At 38.0% G+C, this 15,648-nt stretch overlaps 1 protein-coding gene across 4 annotated transcripts in view; it reads left to right on the top strand.

The window, feature by feature from the left end:
- trip10a (thyroid hormone receptor interactor 10a) overlaps window positions 1-5,851 on the top strand; it is a 60,920-nt gene extending 55,069 nt beyond the window's left edge. For all 4 annotated transcript variants that reach the window (XM_083896631.1, XM_083896632.1, XM_083896633.1 and 1 more), the window contains 3 exons: window positions 486-574; window positions 767-900; window positions 4,005-5,851. In XM_083896631.1, coding sequence (XP_083752757.1) covers window positions 486-574; window positions 767-900; window positions 4,005-4,156 — 375 coding nt within the window. In that variant the 3' untranslated portion in view covers window positions 4,157-5,851. The remainder of the gene's footprint in view (window positions 1-485; window positions 575-766; window positions 901-4,004) is intronic.
- The last annotated feature ends 9,797 nt before the right edge of the window (window positions 5,852-15,648 follow it).

A 15,648-nucleotide genomic window follows, 5' to 3' on the forward strand; every position in this document is an offset into this window, starting at 1 on the left:
AGTACAAGCTGAAAATATTAGCTTAAGCATTAGCCCACAGATTGAAATGAAAAACGATAAAAAAAACACTGATAAATTGATTTATTATTTCCCAAAATGAATCATAATCCAAAATCTTAACAAAACACTGCAAAACAGACATTAAATACAGTAAAAGTCATATAAAATCTGTGCAAATTAAACATTAAATACAGTGAAAAAACATGTTTAAGAAATGTGCAAAATAAACATTTTATACAGTTTAAAAAGACATCAAAACTGTCCAACACTAGTAATAATCGGACTTTTCACAACCTTGACTAAGTAATTCAGATGTTTGAATAATCCTTATAAACATTACACTATGTTAGTAGTGATTAAACCTTAGGTTTACCGTGACACCTGTAACCGTTGCATCCCTATGGTCAGGTCAGATGTTGTGAGTAAATGCTTCAAAAAGCTAAGCACTAATGCCATTTCCTCATGTGTGTCTGTGCTTTGTGTAGACGTGGCTGTCTGAAGCAGGAGGTCGAGGAGAAACGCTGCGCTATAAACCTCACACGTTCAACAACAACGGAGCTCATGACGTACAAAGGTAGCTGTATGCACTAAATCAGGGTTCCCACAGGGTCCTTGAAATGTGCTTAGTAAGTACACAAGCTTACTCATAAGACCTGATTTTAGGCTAAGGGTTTGTACTGGATTTAGTTAAGGTTAGGGTAAGGGGCTAAGGAATGCATTGTGTCTATGAGGTGTCCTCACAAAGTGTGTGTGTGTCTCCTTCCAGTCCCGACGGAGCTCACTCTGATGAAAGCACTCCTGATCCGTCTCAAGCCATCTACGCCGAGTTTGATGACGACTTTGAAGACGACGAACTAACTGCTCCAATTGGGAACTGCACCGCCATGTACAACTTTCCTGGTACGTCAACTACATGTGAACTCATTCTCATCTTCTTTATCTTTCTTTTGTCCATCTTCTGATACCAATCCTGTCGTCGCCAACATCTGAAATCTGGGGCCGTATTTATCAAGCGTCTTAGAGTGTCATTTTACACTTAAGTCCTGAGAATTTGTGAAATTTAGTCCTACTCTCAAACTTAAGAATAAAAGCTATTCATCAACTTTCTTAAGTCTAAGAATCACTCCTACTCTCCCAGATATTTAAGAGACCTCCAGAGGTGTCTTAAGTGGTTAGGAGTTGCCAGCAGGGGGCAGCACTGAGGTGAGAAGGATGTCCTGGCTTTGTTAGATGACGAGCAGCTGATCAAACGGCAGGGGCGCCGATTTATGTTTTTGCTGATGGATTCTCATCATTGTGCTTGCATGATTGTTGCTATTTTGACACGCGCACATTCGTCTCATAGTAAAACACATTAGATCAATTAACAGTAGCCGCAATGAACACACGCACGCACACGGACACGATGTCTTTCACAAACACAGTCTACACACAAGGATTGTAATGTTAATTATGCAACCCTAACGCAAAAGACTCAGATGAAGAAAAAAGGAAAAATCTACAACCCAACACCACAGCCTGGATTGAACAGCGTAGCTACCGTAACCGCCTATAAGTTTAAGGTAATAACAGCCTACCAACTCTACATTAATTAATCAAAACCTGATGTTAATGATACTGTCAGTGATCACAACTGGCTTTAATGACACAAATGTAGGTTAAATCTAAAGTGTTGAAAACTACACACACCAGGAAAGAAATAATCATAACCACCAAAACTACAGCAAAAAGGCTCAAATAAACGCAAATCATGGACCAAATCACAATTCAAAGCCATTCTGACACATCCTTTAAACATAGTACCACAGTAGGTTGTTTTGTCACTCACCATTCTTTTTAATTCTTGGTGAGGAATGTGTATTCTCTGGTAGTGATGCATCTTATAAACTGGTCCGCGATTATTTCCAGGTTGTTATTCCTTGACAATGTCTTGTGAGAGTTCAGTCTCAGTTCAAATCAATGACAAGCGTAGGCTGGCACATGTGAGTGCTCGGCAATATCCTTTATATTTAGACATGGGATTCCCTTCCGTGATTGGTCATTTCTATGGACACGGAAGTGACGTCACCTAAAATTCAGTTTACGGCACATAGTACTGTCGTAATTCAGCTCTGAGAGTGACACTTAAGGTTCAGTCCTACACTTCGCTGAAAGTGTGAGTAAGATGCTTGATAACTAACTTTTAAGTTCAGCTTTCAGCGAATCATTTTTACTCATAACTCTAAGCAGGTTTCTTAGGTGTAATTCTAAGACGCTTGATAAATACGGGCCCTGAACTCCTGATTTAAAACCTTGAGACAGAAACGCCCTCACAAGTCAGATTTCCAATGAACAGCATCCCAAACCCAGGTGTAGGGTTACAAAACGGCTGCCTCTTGCATCAGTAGGAAAAACACTTTGAATGTCGAGGTCCACGTGTCGAATTTTTGTTGAATTGTCAGCCTTTTTTCTTTTTGCAGCAATGCGGCGGTGGAAAATACACACTGTACTACTTCATTTTACGCTCAAAAACATGGCTGTAATGTCCATTGACCATCAAATGCGCGCACCATCATGTGAGAGCGCAGGGAGCCTGGACAGCAGGATCACCTTTTCGTGCACAGCTTCCTTAACCTCGTTGTATTTTTGTAGTTTGTATCCGTTTTATACATCACTCCCAGTTCTGACTATTTTAAGGCTAGAAAAACAAATCTTCATTACTGTTCACAAGTTGGGGGTCACCTATACTATACTATATATTTTTGGTCTTTTCTATTAAAAATCACAAGATTAGAAATAATGATTGGAGGTTTGTCACTTATCCACTGCTTTAAAATACGTCTCCTATCCAGAAAAATCTGTCCTACTCAGAGATAATGTTTTTGAAGGCAAGGCCAGAATCCTTTGGAACTTTAAGTGAGACAATTTTACTCAATTCCTGGGCTACATTGCTCCAAAACCTTGTAATCAAACATACTCCCAGAAGCAGTGAATAATATATATGTCCCAACAGACATTTGATGCCAAGTTATCCGTCTTGTTAAGAATGAATGGTGTTATGTGGGATCTATGGAGTATCTTACATTGGGTTTCTCTCATTCGGTTGCAAATAAATGTGGTTTTGGCAGAGACTATTGCTTCATGCCAGTCATCTTCGATAAATTGCCCACCGAGATCGCGTTCACACTTGTGTATCACCTTCCTTATATCTGATGGATCTAAGGAGTAGAGCAGCGAATAGGAATGAGAGAGAAAATGTCTCGTCTTCTCGATTCAGTACAAATAAATCTCTATCCCTGAGAGGAGTGTCTGTGTGGAGATTTTTTTTTATCTTTAACAGAATAAAACTACACAGTTGAAAGTGTTCAGATGCAATGTTGTAATTTTGTTGAAGCTGTTGAAAGGACATCAGTGCATTACTCTGGTAAACATCCCAAATAAGCCTGATGATGAGGTAAAACTAGGTCTGTCAGGTATGATATTGGCATTGATAGATTATTTGAGAAAAAAGTCAGCTTTCTCAGATTAGAGTCAGTTTTTCTCTCGGAATTCTTTGACGAACAATTTCAGCTTTCTGAGAAAAAAGCCAGAATTCAACAGTAAAGTCAGAATTTTTAGTTTTTTTTTTCTCTCCGTATTTTTTTAGAAAAAAGTCCGATTTTTTTTTTTAAGTTGGAATTCTGAAAAATATAAAATAAATCAGCATTCTTAGATTAGCGTCATTTTTTCCTTCTCTGAATTCTTTAAGAAAAAGAAAATCAGATTTTGAATCGGGTCAAAATTCTGTGCTTTCTTTTCAGAATTATTTGAGGGAAAAAAAGTCAGATTTTTTAGATTGGAGTCAGAATTCCCAGAATTCAGACTTAAATCTCAACATTCTGGCTTTTTAATTGATTTTTTTTTTTTTTTTTTTTAAAGGATCCTTCATACGGGTGACAACTCTTCTGATACATTCACTTTAATTTATTATTTTATTTAATTCAAATAAATCTATGTCATGAAAATGTACCCTGTTTTTTCCCCAGGTGCCAGTGAAGGGACCATCTCCATGCAGGAAGGAGAGGTGCTGGCTGTGGTGGAGGAGGACAAAGGGGACGGCTGGACCCGCGTCCGCAGGAACAACGGCGACGAAGGCTACATACCGACCTCTTACGTCGTCGTCGCCATAAACAAATGACAGACGCGTGCGCGAGGAACAGCGGAGGAAGAGATTAACATTTCATTCAGCTGAATGCAGTTCTTACTGTGAAGCAACGCTGAGCGAGTGCGACAGAGAGAGAGAGAGAGAGAGAGAGAGAGAGAGAGAGACAGAGAGAAACTGCTGCTGTTTCAGGAACGGGAGGGTTTTCATTTCATGATCAAGTTTTCCTCCCTAGTTACTCACAATTTCACTGTAATCCCATTTTAGCCACCAAAACCACAAGGTTATTTTCATTTCCATTGCATGCCACAATGTATATATAATATATGTGTGTGTGTGTGTATATATATACACACATATACATATATTTATTTTCGAGTGTTTCATTGAGCTCAGGTTCCATCAACGGTACAAGTGCTTTCCTCGTTCCTCAGCCTGACACGAGGAGGAGGAAGAGGAGGAGGAGGAGGAGGAGGAAGATGAGTGCTGCTGCTGCCATCTTTACACTGAGTGTTAGTTCCAGTAATACACGAGTATATAGAAGAGGATCAGGGCCACATGTGAACCTTTATTTTGGAAACAGAAACAGTTTCCTCAGATTTATTTGAGGAAAAAATGTAGATTTCCGGCCAAAAAGTCTGAGATTAGAGTGAGAATTATGGGAAGAAAGTCAGAATTTGAGAAGAAAGTCAGAAGTTTTATTCTTAGAATTCTTGGAGAAAAAAAGTACAATCTCTGAGATTAAAGTCAGAATTCTGACAAAAAAAAATTTGAATTCAAAGCTTACCCCAGAATTCTGAATTTTTTGGCGTATTTTGTGTCTTTTCTTTCCTTAAAGAATTCTGAGAAAAGTCTGATCTAATATCAGAAATCAGGTGTTTTTTCCCCAGAATTCCTTGAGAAAGGAGTCAGATTTGAAAGAACGGTTTTTTTTCATGAAGAAAAAAGTCACATATCTGAGATTAGAGTCAGAATTCTGACTTTATTTTCAAATGACATTAGCATGTGGCTCTAATCCTCACCTTACCTCGCCTGTTCACCTCATTTCTGTCTGGAGAATAATCGAATCTGCGGCTGCAGTGTTGCCACATCTAACAGCACTTGTGTTATTCTCCAAAGGCGCAGACGTCTCTTGTGTCCAGATGAATCACAAACACGTCTAATGTGCAGACAATCACACCAATAATCATCGTCTCACTTTAACAAGGATTCACCGTAACCGTAGCAGGTTTTTGCCTGACGAAAAGAAAATGTACTAAAATAATTTATTACAAATGTGTAAAATAATATTTTCCAGTTTGACAGAAGGGAGTAAATGAGTCACACTATCAGACTATTAGACTATTGTATTTATGTAATAAATAATATATATTTTAGCTATCACAACACCACTATTGTCTTATTTAGATTTTTTAACCATTCAAATAAAGACGGTCACATTGTGAGAGAAAACTAAAAGACCCTCATCATGTTGCTACAATTGTTTTAAACTTTTTTCGTTTTTGCTTCACAATTTTCACACAGATCTACGTCCAATTTCTTTTATATTTGTCTGTGTTATTATTATTATTATTATTATTATTATTAATGAGCCAACAAGGAGTTACTGCTCATGTGTCTTTGGTGCCTTTCTGGTTAAAAGCATAATGTATATACTTCATTTTATTTTTGCATATAACATATTTCTTTCTTTCTTTTTCCAAGACTAAATAAATGCAAAGCACATTTAAAAGTTAGAGATGGTTCATTCATTCATTTAATTTCTTGGTTTAGGACAAAATAAATATTTGGAACAAACAAACAAACATGGACGTCTGCCGATTCTGTGATTTCAGTTTGTTTGATGCTTTTGTGAATTTTAATTAATAACAATTAGACTAATGACAATAACTTTTATTTATACAGAGCTTATCGAATGCTTTCCACAAAGAGTTGAAATGAGAAACAAACTTGCTAAGCCCTTTCTGAAGGACACAACAGAATCACACATTTACAAACGCTGGCAAAAGTTTAACCAAAAAACTGCCAAAGTTACAGTTTTTCTTGATTGTTTACACACATTTTCTGAAAGCATGCCTCATGCTCTCTGAACTCTACACACAAATCCAAAAAACACACACACAATGGGCAAAAGGCCTCAATTCTCCTGCAAAATGAAACTTTACATTGAAAACAATGTTATTTCTTCTCAAAATGGTATTTTGTTTTCAAATGACACACAAACCATCATATGAACAGACATTTATAAGAACCAGTTGAACACTGATGTGCTCAATGTAAAACACTATGATGAATGGAAAACACTTCTTCTCCATTGATTATAATGACTTAGGCCTTTTTTGTTTAGTGTTACACTAACTACAGACACTACATACATAAGTGTGTAAAATATTTTATAATATAGTTTTTATAGGAACGGTGATGGACGATGGAGGATGAAGCGGTAGATAATGGATGGATTGTTTTTATACTCAAAACACACAAATACACAGTAACAAATATATTGTATTCCTATTTATTTCCCACAAAAACAATGTACACAGTGTCCATCCCAACCAACACAAAGTTGCACATACAGTGATCTACATACAAAACAGAACCCTTTTATGCTAACGCACTGATTGCAAATTGTAAACCTGTGTCACGTGTTTTCCCATATGATGAGTCAGTTTGCATAGTAGGGAAATCAACTTTAGAATTTTGAATGACAGTTTGTGGTCATTGTGTCTCAAGTATCAGTATTTGTGTGTAAACAATTGAAAAAAACTGTAATGTCGTGTAGAAGAAACATCAAAAAGGGTCTGACATACTTTACTGGCAGAAAACTGCAGTTATAAGCGGGAATTTCTTAACTTAACTTCTGCTAATTTGATAATAAAAATAAAATAAAATAATAATAATTAAAACAAGCTGTGATGATTTTCAGCTTCTTAACTGTGAATATTTTCCAGTTTCAAACTTGTTTTTTTACCAAATTTATTCAGAAATTAATCAACAGATTAATGCATATTCAAAATGTGTATTTTCTTAATCTCGTCCACGTGACATGATTATTTTTTTTAATAGATTACCCAGTTTTCACTTCTGCACACTTGTGCAGCCTCTAATGAATCCACTCACAACTAACATGGATTCCAGTGCTTTTCCTCAGTGTTATGTGATTCATTTTAGATGCTATAAAACTACATTTAATCTCTCTAAAATGACATGTACTCGCATCCAATCATCCCTGAAGCAACTGTTATGACCTGCATTCCTCATGTTTTAGATGTTTTATGTTTATGGCCCCACAATCTTAACCCACGTTTTCGTTCCTTTATTTTTTATTTTCTGTTCACAGCATATTCTTTCGCTCCATGAACTGACACGTGCACATGCAGCTCACGCACAGTAGGTGGCACTGTTGCGTAATTTCTTTGTCCCACAGCTCACAGCTCTGCCATCTCTATTCCCCTCAGTATAATTATGTTTTCAATACAGGCCATGGATGCCTGATTAAATTGCTCTGGCTTTAAAAAAAACATACTGTTTATAATGTCTAATTAATAAACCCTGAATTGGCACGAGGCCCCACTCTCACCTCCACCTTGTCCACAAACGTCCACAGACGAAGACGGAGAACATGAGCTTCAGAAGGGAGTTAGTTATGAGTCATGAGTGTGGATGTTAAATGAAGTTTCCAGCAGATGGAGAATCCAGCGGTGGCACAGAGCGCTCAGATCATTATTTGTATGCAACGCCCTTTGGTGTCAAGATGCGGTTAAAGGTCAGTTTCTCAATATGGCACCATCCATCCAGACGGGTCCTGTCTGCAGCTGCTGGGTCAGAGCAGTGATGCATCCTGGACCTTCAGTCCAACCTGGTGTGGGACATTAAGAGGGGAAAACGGCACATAAAACAGTAAAACACCTGTTTTAAGACCTGCATTAGGCATCTTTCACTCCTGACCACCCCCTAAAGAGCTGCACCTTAACAACACTCACACACACACAGAGATAAGCTTTAACTGTTCTGTGTCTTTTTTGTGTCATTAAAGAACAGATTTAAAAGAAAAAAAAACTTTAGAAAAATATAAGTAAAAGGTCAGAATAATCTATAACATACAAAAACATTTAGTATTTGCAACATCACAGCATAATAACAGATCTAAACTTAAAGGTGCCATATGTAAGAATGTGGCCAAAAACGGTTACTACATTCAAAATTCAAAATACCGAGGTATTTAAGGTTTCGTTTTCTGATGTAACTGGCAACCCGTGGTTGCTCGGCAGCTGAGACTCTACTGACTGCAATGATTGGTAGACGGCGGTAGGTGGCGCCACATGCCAAAACATGATTTCAAAACATAAACATGATTTGCAGTCTGCAAAATACTGTATAATACTGTACTGTTGTTGTTGGTGAGTTTGTTATAAGAACATTATTCCTGAGCCTCTGTGACATATTAGGAGGATTTTATGGCTTTAGCTTTATTACATAATGCACCTTTAAGTATTTCTTTCTTTTTTCTGAGTAAATTAATCAAATATGACAATCATATAAAACAAAAATAGTTTTAAATATAATGGTTTAAAAAAATTAATGGTAGATCAAAATAGTCAATACGCCAGGAGAAATAAATAGCAATATTTTAATTAACAAATTAAGGCGCTCTAAAGTAAACAGTCCCTGCCATTTTTCACTCGCCGGGCGTCACTACTTCGTCTCTCCTCATGGTGGCGCTGCTCAAATCAGAGGAAACTTGGGTGGACGTTACCTGGCTGAAGAGAAGCTCCGTCCACGTTACAATACATAGGCGATAAGAAATTGCAGTAATCTTAGTCTTACGTAATCATGACAAAATTCATCCTGATGTGTTAAGATGTCACTTAGATATATGCACATCTGAACTTGTTCAATGGAATTGATTGACTGATGAGTTTTGCCCATTATAAGAGACAGGGATTTCATCAGATTCTTACCAAAATTGAATGTGAACACACTTGTGTGATCACCACGAAAAAAAAGAAAAACTCAGATTGATCTGTTAAAAGTAGGACAAACTTAAAGGGGAAGTAAGTAGTTTATAGTGACATCTAGAGGAGAGGCTGAAATTTACAACAAAGAACTGCTCCTCTGCTCACCCCCTCCCTTCCCTGAGCGCTACGGTATCCTCAGCCGGTCAAATGTCGTCCTCGTCGTCTTTCTCCGTGTCAGCAGATGAGGTTCGTGAGGTGAGGGAGAGGGCGAGCTACCGCGGCCGTAGCAAACGAAGCGGAGAGAGAGGAGGCGGGACTTCTGCTACAAGTAAAGAGACGCTTGATTTGTTCTCTCGCGTTTGTCCTTACAGGCTCCCGTAGAAACATGGCGTCTCGCTGCTCACAGTGGCTATGCAACCGCGGCCCGCGACCATGTTATTTTACATGACTTTTTGAAAGACTACGAAAATGAAACAAAAACTATTATACAGCGACTAGACAATGCAGGAGCACATAATATGTATAAAAAAGTGGATTTTGGGTAATATAAACCAATAAATACTACATATTGTCCCTTTAAGGTAACAAAAAAAAAAAAACACTTCAGGCATCTCTCCCTCCTGACCACTCCCTAAAGAGCTGCATCTAAACACAAAAAACAAGAGTAGCTCCAACAGTTTCGTGTCCTTTGTGCATCATTAAAGATTGCAGCCTCTTAAAAACAACAGAGGAGAAGAGTTGGTGTAATTTCACTCTGTCTGTCACTGTTTACTGTTTACTGTTAACTACACTCTCTCTCTCTCTGTGACAGGGATTAGTCTGAAGCTGCTCCACTGGTTTGGAACAAACGCACTTTCTATCCCTGAAAGATTGTCGGGGAAAATACTGAGTATTTACCATAGATTTACAAGATAATCTCTCCTCTCACATAATTCCTCCACCACTTAGAAACGGGATAAAGATGTAAGATATGTCTGCCATATTAATCTGGGCTTCACTAATCCGTTTAAACGAAACAACAACAAAAAAAAATCACTACAAAAAACGTTTTATTGTACTTCCTTCTGCTGACTCACGCAGCTATAAAGGTTTTTTAATGACTCCTCTCTGAGCTTGGGAGGGGATCCACAAAGCACCACTGTACAGGCCTTTTTCACTGGCAGACATTTTGTCAGGTGTAGTTAATTAATTAATGATGGCTGAGTTCCATTTAGCTGGCCCTTTTTCAGAGGGCATGCTGGTTCGCTGGCACACTGTCCTGCCTTACTGGAACAATGTTAATGTGACCAGTGACACGAGTTCTCCTCGTCTGTCTATCCATCAATCCATCAATCCATCCCAGTGTTCCATTTATTCACTTGATTGAATGTTTCATTAATGATTGCATTTATTAAAAACTAATCTTCTCTGGAGTCACTGATGATGTTAAGTTTGAAGACGTTACTGAAGCCAGTTCAGAACTCAGTGGAGGAGAACAGAGGTCACGTCAGAAAATGAGAAGCATGAGCGGACGTCACCAAAGAGGAACATCTTACCAGAGCTGATACTTTACCTTTCCTTACCTTTTCTTCAGAATGTGGATGCCACAAACTGTCTCCAGAATGATCTTCTCCTGGCTCCACATGTATCTAAAGTCTGATGGTGGAAACTTCTGATTGCTGTGTTTACAAGCTTGAACAGAGCATAGTTTCTGCTTCTTATCATCTATCTTCAGCTAGAGATAAGAAAGAAGAGGCATTGTAGGAGCCAATGTGGGGTTTAGTTTGGGGTTGGTACAGGATTACTTGTTACATTGGGATTTGTAAATAGTTAAAGCTCACATAGAGTGGTCCTGTTGCACATATATGTTAGTTATGGAGGTCTACTTACATACATTAACTTGTTTTTATGGTCAAAAACCTCCTAGTTGCTGTAAACGAGCCGATTGAAATCCTCTTTTCTGACGCTGTTCGCCAGCCGCGATATTTCAGACTCAACTCTCACACCCAGAAGACAGACTGTGTTGTGATTGGCCAATACCCGGAAGTGACATATTCAGCACACCCGCTCTCAGAAGCGCAGCTCCCCCCTCTGGAATGGTGGATGCACTGCTCCTCATTATCAAAACATTGTTTTAACAGTGTTTAAAAATAGCTTCTTCACGACTCCCCGCCGCAGTCCCTTTTATGACTTTGACCCGGAGTCAGACCCAGAGTCAGAAGACACTGTCGCTCGTGAAACACCTCCACAACGGACGTTATTCTTCTTCTGCGGTTCAATGTACGCAACCGGATGTGCCTGGACTAGTGCCCGGAGCAGGAGGATCTGCTGTTCCGGAGAACTGCTGTTTACGTAACTATAGCAGGATTTTCAGAGATCTCGCTGAGCCCGAGATTACAATAAAACACAGCGTTCTCAGCAATGGCTGAACTGTTTGTTTCAGAACTTCAGGGCTTCATAAACAAGGTAATGACGCAGATACACACTAAAAAACAGCGTTAATAGGAACTTCCGGTCTATGTGACCTTTAATGTCAACTGTTGGCCTTAAGCCTTTTATAGAATGCATAGCTCTGTAGCTCTTTGTTGCTAATCTTGCCCTTTGGATAAAGACTATCATGTGCACTGTGCTGAACTTTGCTGGCTATGATATAAAGAGGCATTGAGAGATATGAACTGAGAATGTCTAGCAGGCTAGGGCTTCGTGTGTCTGTTTTAGCTGTAATAAGTTAGGTGTAATAAGGTTTTTTGACCGTCAGGTCACTACGTGATATTGGATTACGTTGTTTTACTGTTTGAACCTATTGATCGTCATTCACAACCTGGAACGTCAAAGGAATATTTCCATGCATTGGTGATCTGAGACAGGCTTGGATACATGTGAACAGGAATGTAACTTGGAAGTACGGCAAGTGGAAATAAATGTGCAAACCCTTCATATGACTTTCTTTTGCTATGAAGGAGTATTAGGGCCAACCAAAAAAAAAAAAAAAACAGCCGAAAAAAAAAAAATGTAGCACAAGAAAAAAATAAAATATACCCATATATATACCCTCTCTGGATCGCACGCAGGTGCAACCATCGGTACCCCTGCATCTGCCCCATTCCAGCTATTTCATTTTGTATGAATGCGGCCACCTCATCTAAGTTTGTATGGTTTATCCTCCTGAACAAACCAAGTTTCCGACACAGTCTCTTCAGCGTCCTAAAACAATTTCCCCCCGGGGATTAATAAAGTATTCTGATTCTGATTCTGATGATACTTATCACCACACCGTGTTTATGAGCCAAAAGAGAGAGAATTTCCTTATTATTATAGGCGATTCTGAAGTACCGCTTAATCGACGCGTCTGTAGAGGCAGCCATGGTCAATTAATTGGCCAATTAATATATATATATTTTTTTTATTTGCCCAACATTTTTTTTTCTTTTGCCGGATTTTTTTTCTGTGCCGGATTTTTTTTTTGCATGACTTTTTTTTTGTGACAGATTATTTTTATTTTTTTGCATTACTTTTTTTTGGGTTGGCCCTAATACTCATTCGTACTCTTGCCTTCACGATTGATGAATTAAAACAGTGCCTACGATTCAAGCCCATTCAAACCTTACCATAGCTGAAGACTTCCAGGTGCTTTGGAATTAAATGTACTTTTGCCACTACAGGCATCTAATGTGAAACTAATGCTGTGGTTCCATCATGGTGTTACTGGTGGTGAGCAACTCCTTTTGTCCTGCTCAGTTTGTCTTAACAAGACATCAAGATTTGTTCAGTTGATGTCGTAGGTGGAGTTGGTCTAGTTAAAACCAGACTGTACCAATTTACTCTGGTACCTCAAGGGAAGGGTGCCGAAGAATGGAACTGGTTATTTTGGTACCATTCCTAATTGAAAATCAAAAATAATACGTACCCCACTGTAACAATTTGAGCTGTTCCATCTTTGTAAAAGAAGGGGACATTTACCTAAATATCGACTTAACTTCTTTCTGGCACAAAAAATCAGACACCAGACCAGAGCGGAGCTCTACTACGAGCGTTTTGTTTTGGTGAGATGGCTCACTCGGAATGGATTTGAAGTGAATGTGAATAATATGTAGCCTAATGTTTTATCATGTTTTTTTGGGTCTCTTTTCTTAATCCCGCACACATGTTCAAACATTTTTGTGTGATCAATCAGATTATAGACTCTTTTTGCACTAGAGGTCATAAAAACTTTGCATCACTTCAGTGGTCTAATCTCCAAACTCCTCAAATTGTCAACACAGTACAGTCTATTTGCTGTAGGCAACAATATGATCGTCATAGGAATATGTTTTTTTAGGTCGAATATAATGAGCCGCACTGTAAAAACAAACCATCTTCTGGCAGAATATTCAGCATCAGTGTTTTGTGTCAGCCCCCATAAGTGTGTGAGTGATGCATCATATGCCTTTTATTATCTATCGCAGGTGCTGCTGTTACAAAATAAGTAATTATTCCTGTGCCTGCTGCACTGCAGGTGATTAAAGATGTAAGAGCTCCATCTTCCAGCTGTTGCTGCAGGAAATCAGACAGCGATAGAGGGAAACCTTTACCATTTCCAGCAGATACGTGTGGCTCAAACGCTGTCTGACTGCACCCTTCAACCACTCGGACAGACAGCTTACAAGATTAGTGGATCAATAAAGGCATGATTAATTGTTCAGAGGGTTTAGGTTTTTTGCAAAATGCATGCATAATGAAATGCATGCATAAACAACAAACCACTGCAGCTGCTTTGCACAGACTTTAATCGTATCTGCACTGTAGATTTATAAATAAAAGTTGCTGGCATTAATCACTGCCTGTTGTTCTTCCCTGCGGCACAGCTTCAGGACGCCGTTCTCTCTCTGTTTTACGACTTCTGTCTCCTCGCAGCCGCTCTTCTAAAGCTCGCTCTGCTAAAGCTCGCTCTCACAGTCCCACGTTGGTGGCGTTCTGGATTCCAAGGGGACTGTAATTAGCTCCACCCACTCACCGACATCATGGCTACTGTACATTTCTGGAAAAAGAACTACTAAAGAACTTTCTTCCACTAACCCCTTTTATTTTTTTTTACTTTAAGTGCTGCAACTAAAGATTATTTTGTTGCAAATCGAGAAATTGTTTGGTGCATAAAATGTTGATCAAACTCTGGAAATGATGATGAGGATGTTTCTCAAATGTCCTGTGCCATAAACCAAAATGATTCAGCTTTAATATTTAGTTTTTGTTAAATGGAGCGAAGTAATCGGAACATATTCACATTTAAGAAGCTGATATATCAGAGAAAATGGTTTTAGTTATTGCAAAAACAATCAAACCGATTAATCGATTATCAACATAGTTGACAATTAATTTTACAATTGATTAATCATGGATTAATCAAATAATTGTTTCAGCCCTAATTACTTTATTTTGTCTTTCTTGTGTTGCTTTTTTTTTTATTTAATTGTTAAGGAATAAAGAAAGGAATTTGTTTGGTTATTCAATGCTTTATTACTGTTTTTGATATTTATAGATGAATTGTGCCTCCATGAAAGTTTTTTTTATTATTGTGACTGATATATCGTAACATATCAAAACACTCAGTCAAACACTTTTATTTTGAAATTATGTAACTATCATCACACGTCTTGTTATTGTTGGAATCTGATGGAATATTGTTATATCATTTTACTGCTTTCCAATCTCATTAATGCTCTTTAACACAGATTAATGTTGCTTTATTCCTCATTTGTTATTTCTTTTCTTTCTTTTTTTGCCCCATTTTGTCTTTCTTACATTATGCTTGTCTTAAGTTCTTCAGATCCTGTGACTTGAAGCTCCATTTCACTGATTATCCGTTTGTCCTCCCTTCCCTCATCTCTCTCTCTGGAGTCTCACTCATTTGACAATTTTAACTTTAAAGCTGATAAATAATACAGAGTTGTTTCTCAACAGTGTCTGTTTTGGTATTAAGGTTGTACAACTCTGAAAATGTCATCACGACGACGAGTTTCTCCTCTGTTTTCACAAATTCTAGCTTAATGAAGTATAAACACACAAAACTTTATTTTGTGGAAAATAAAATTCTTTTTTTTCTTCTCCCATGGGTGTCTTTGGTCTGATCATGACCAGTGAATGCAGCTCTCTTCCCACTGGCATCACGATGAACAAGCTCCAATTTTTCTTTTTTCCACAGCACAGTGTAGTTTACAACAAGCCCTAAGATAACATTTTCACATTCAAACAAATATGAGGTTATTCATACAGGAAAAATATCCATCTGAAGGCTAATGCATGTGTTTTTAATGCAGAGTCTGAATCCCTCTTTAGAGAAAACACTTTATTTGTGATTTTTTTTTATACATTTCTGTTTCTGCGATATTCATGATGTGTAAATGTTTAAATCTTTCTTGAAAATATCTATGCAGTTGAAGTGCTTCCGGCAATGAATCACATCCTCTTTTTTTGCATGTAAAATCTGACCTTAAGTACCTGGCAATGTGACTGAGGAACTATTAAATCGAATCACCTCCATTATGAATAAATGAGAGCGGATGACCTTTTATGGTTTGTCCCATAACTCAGTTAGGAAACAATAAATCATGTAAG

The sequence above is a fragment of the Microchirus variegatus genome (assembly GCF_963457635.1).
Source record: "Microchirus variegatus genome assembly, chromosome: 10".
NCBI lineage: Eukaryota > Metazoa > Chordata > Actinopteri > Pleuronectiformes > Soleidae > Microchirus > Microchirus variegatus.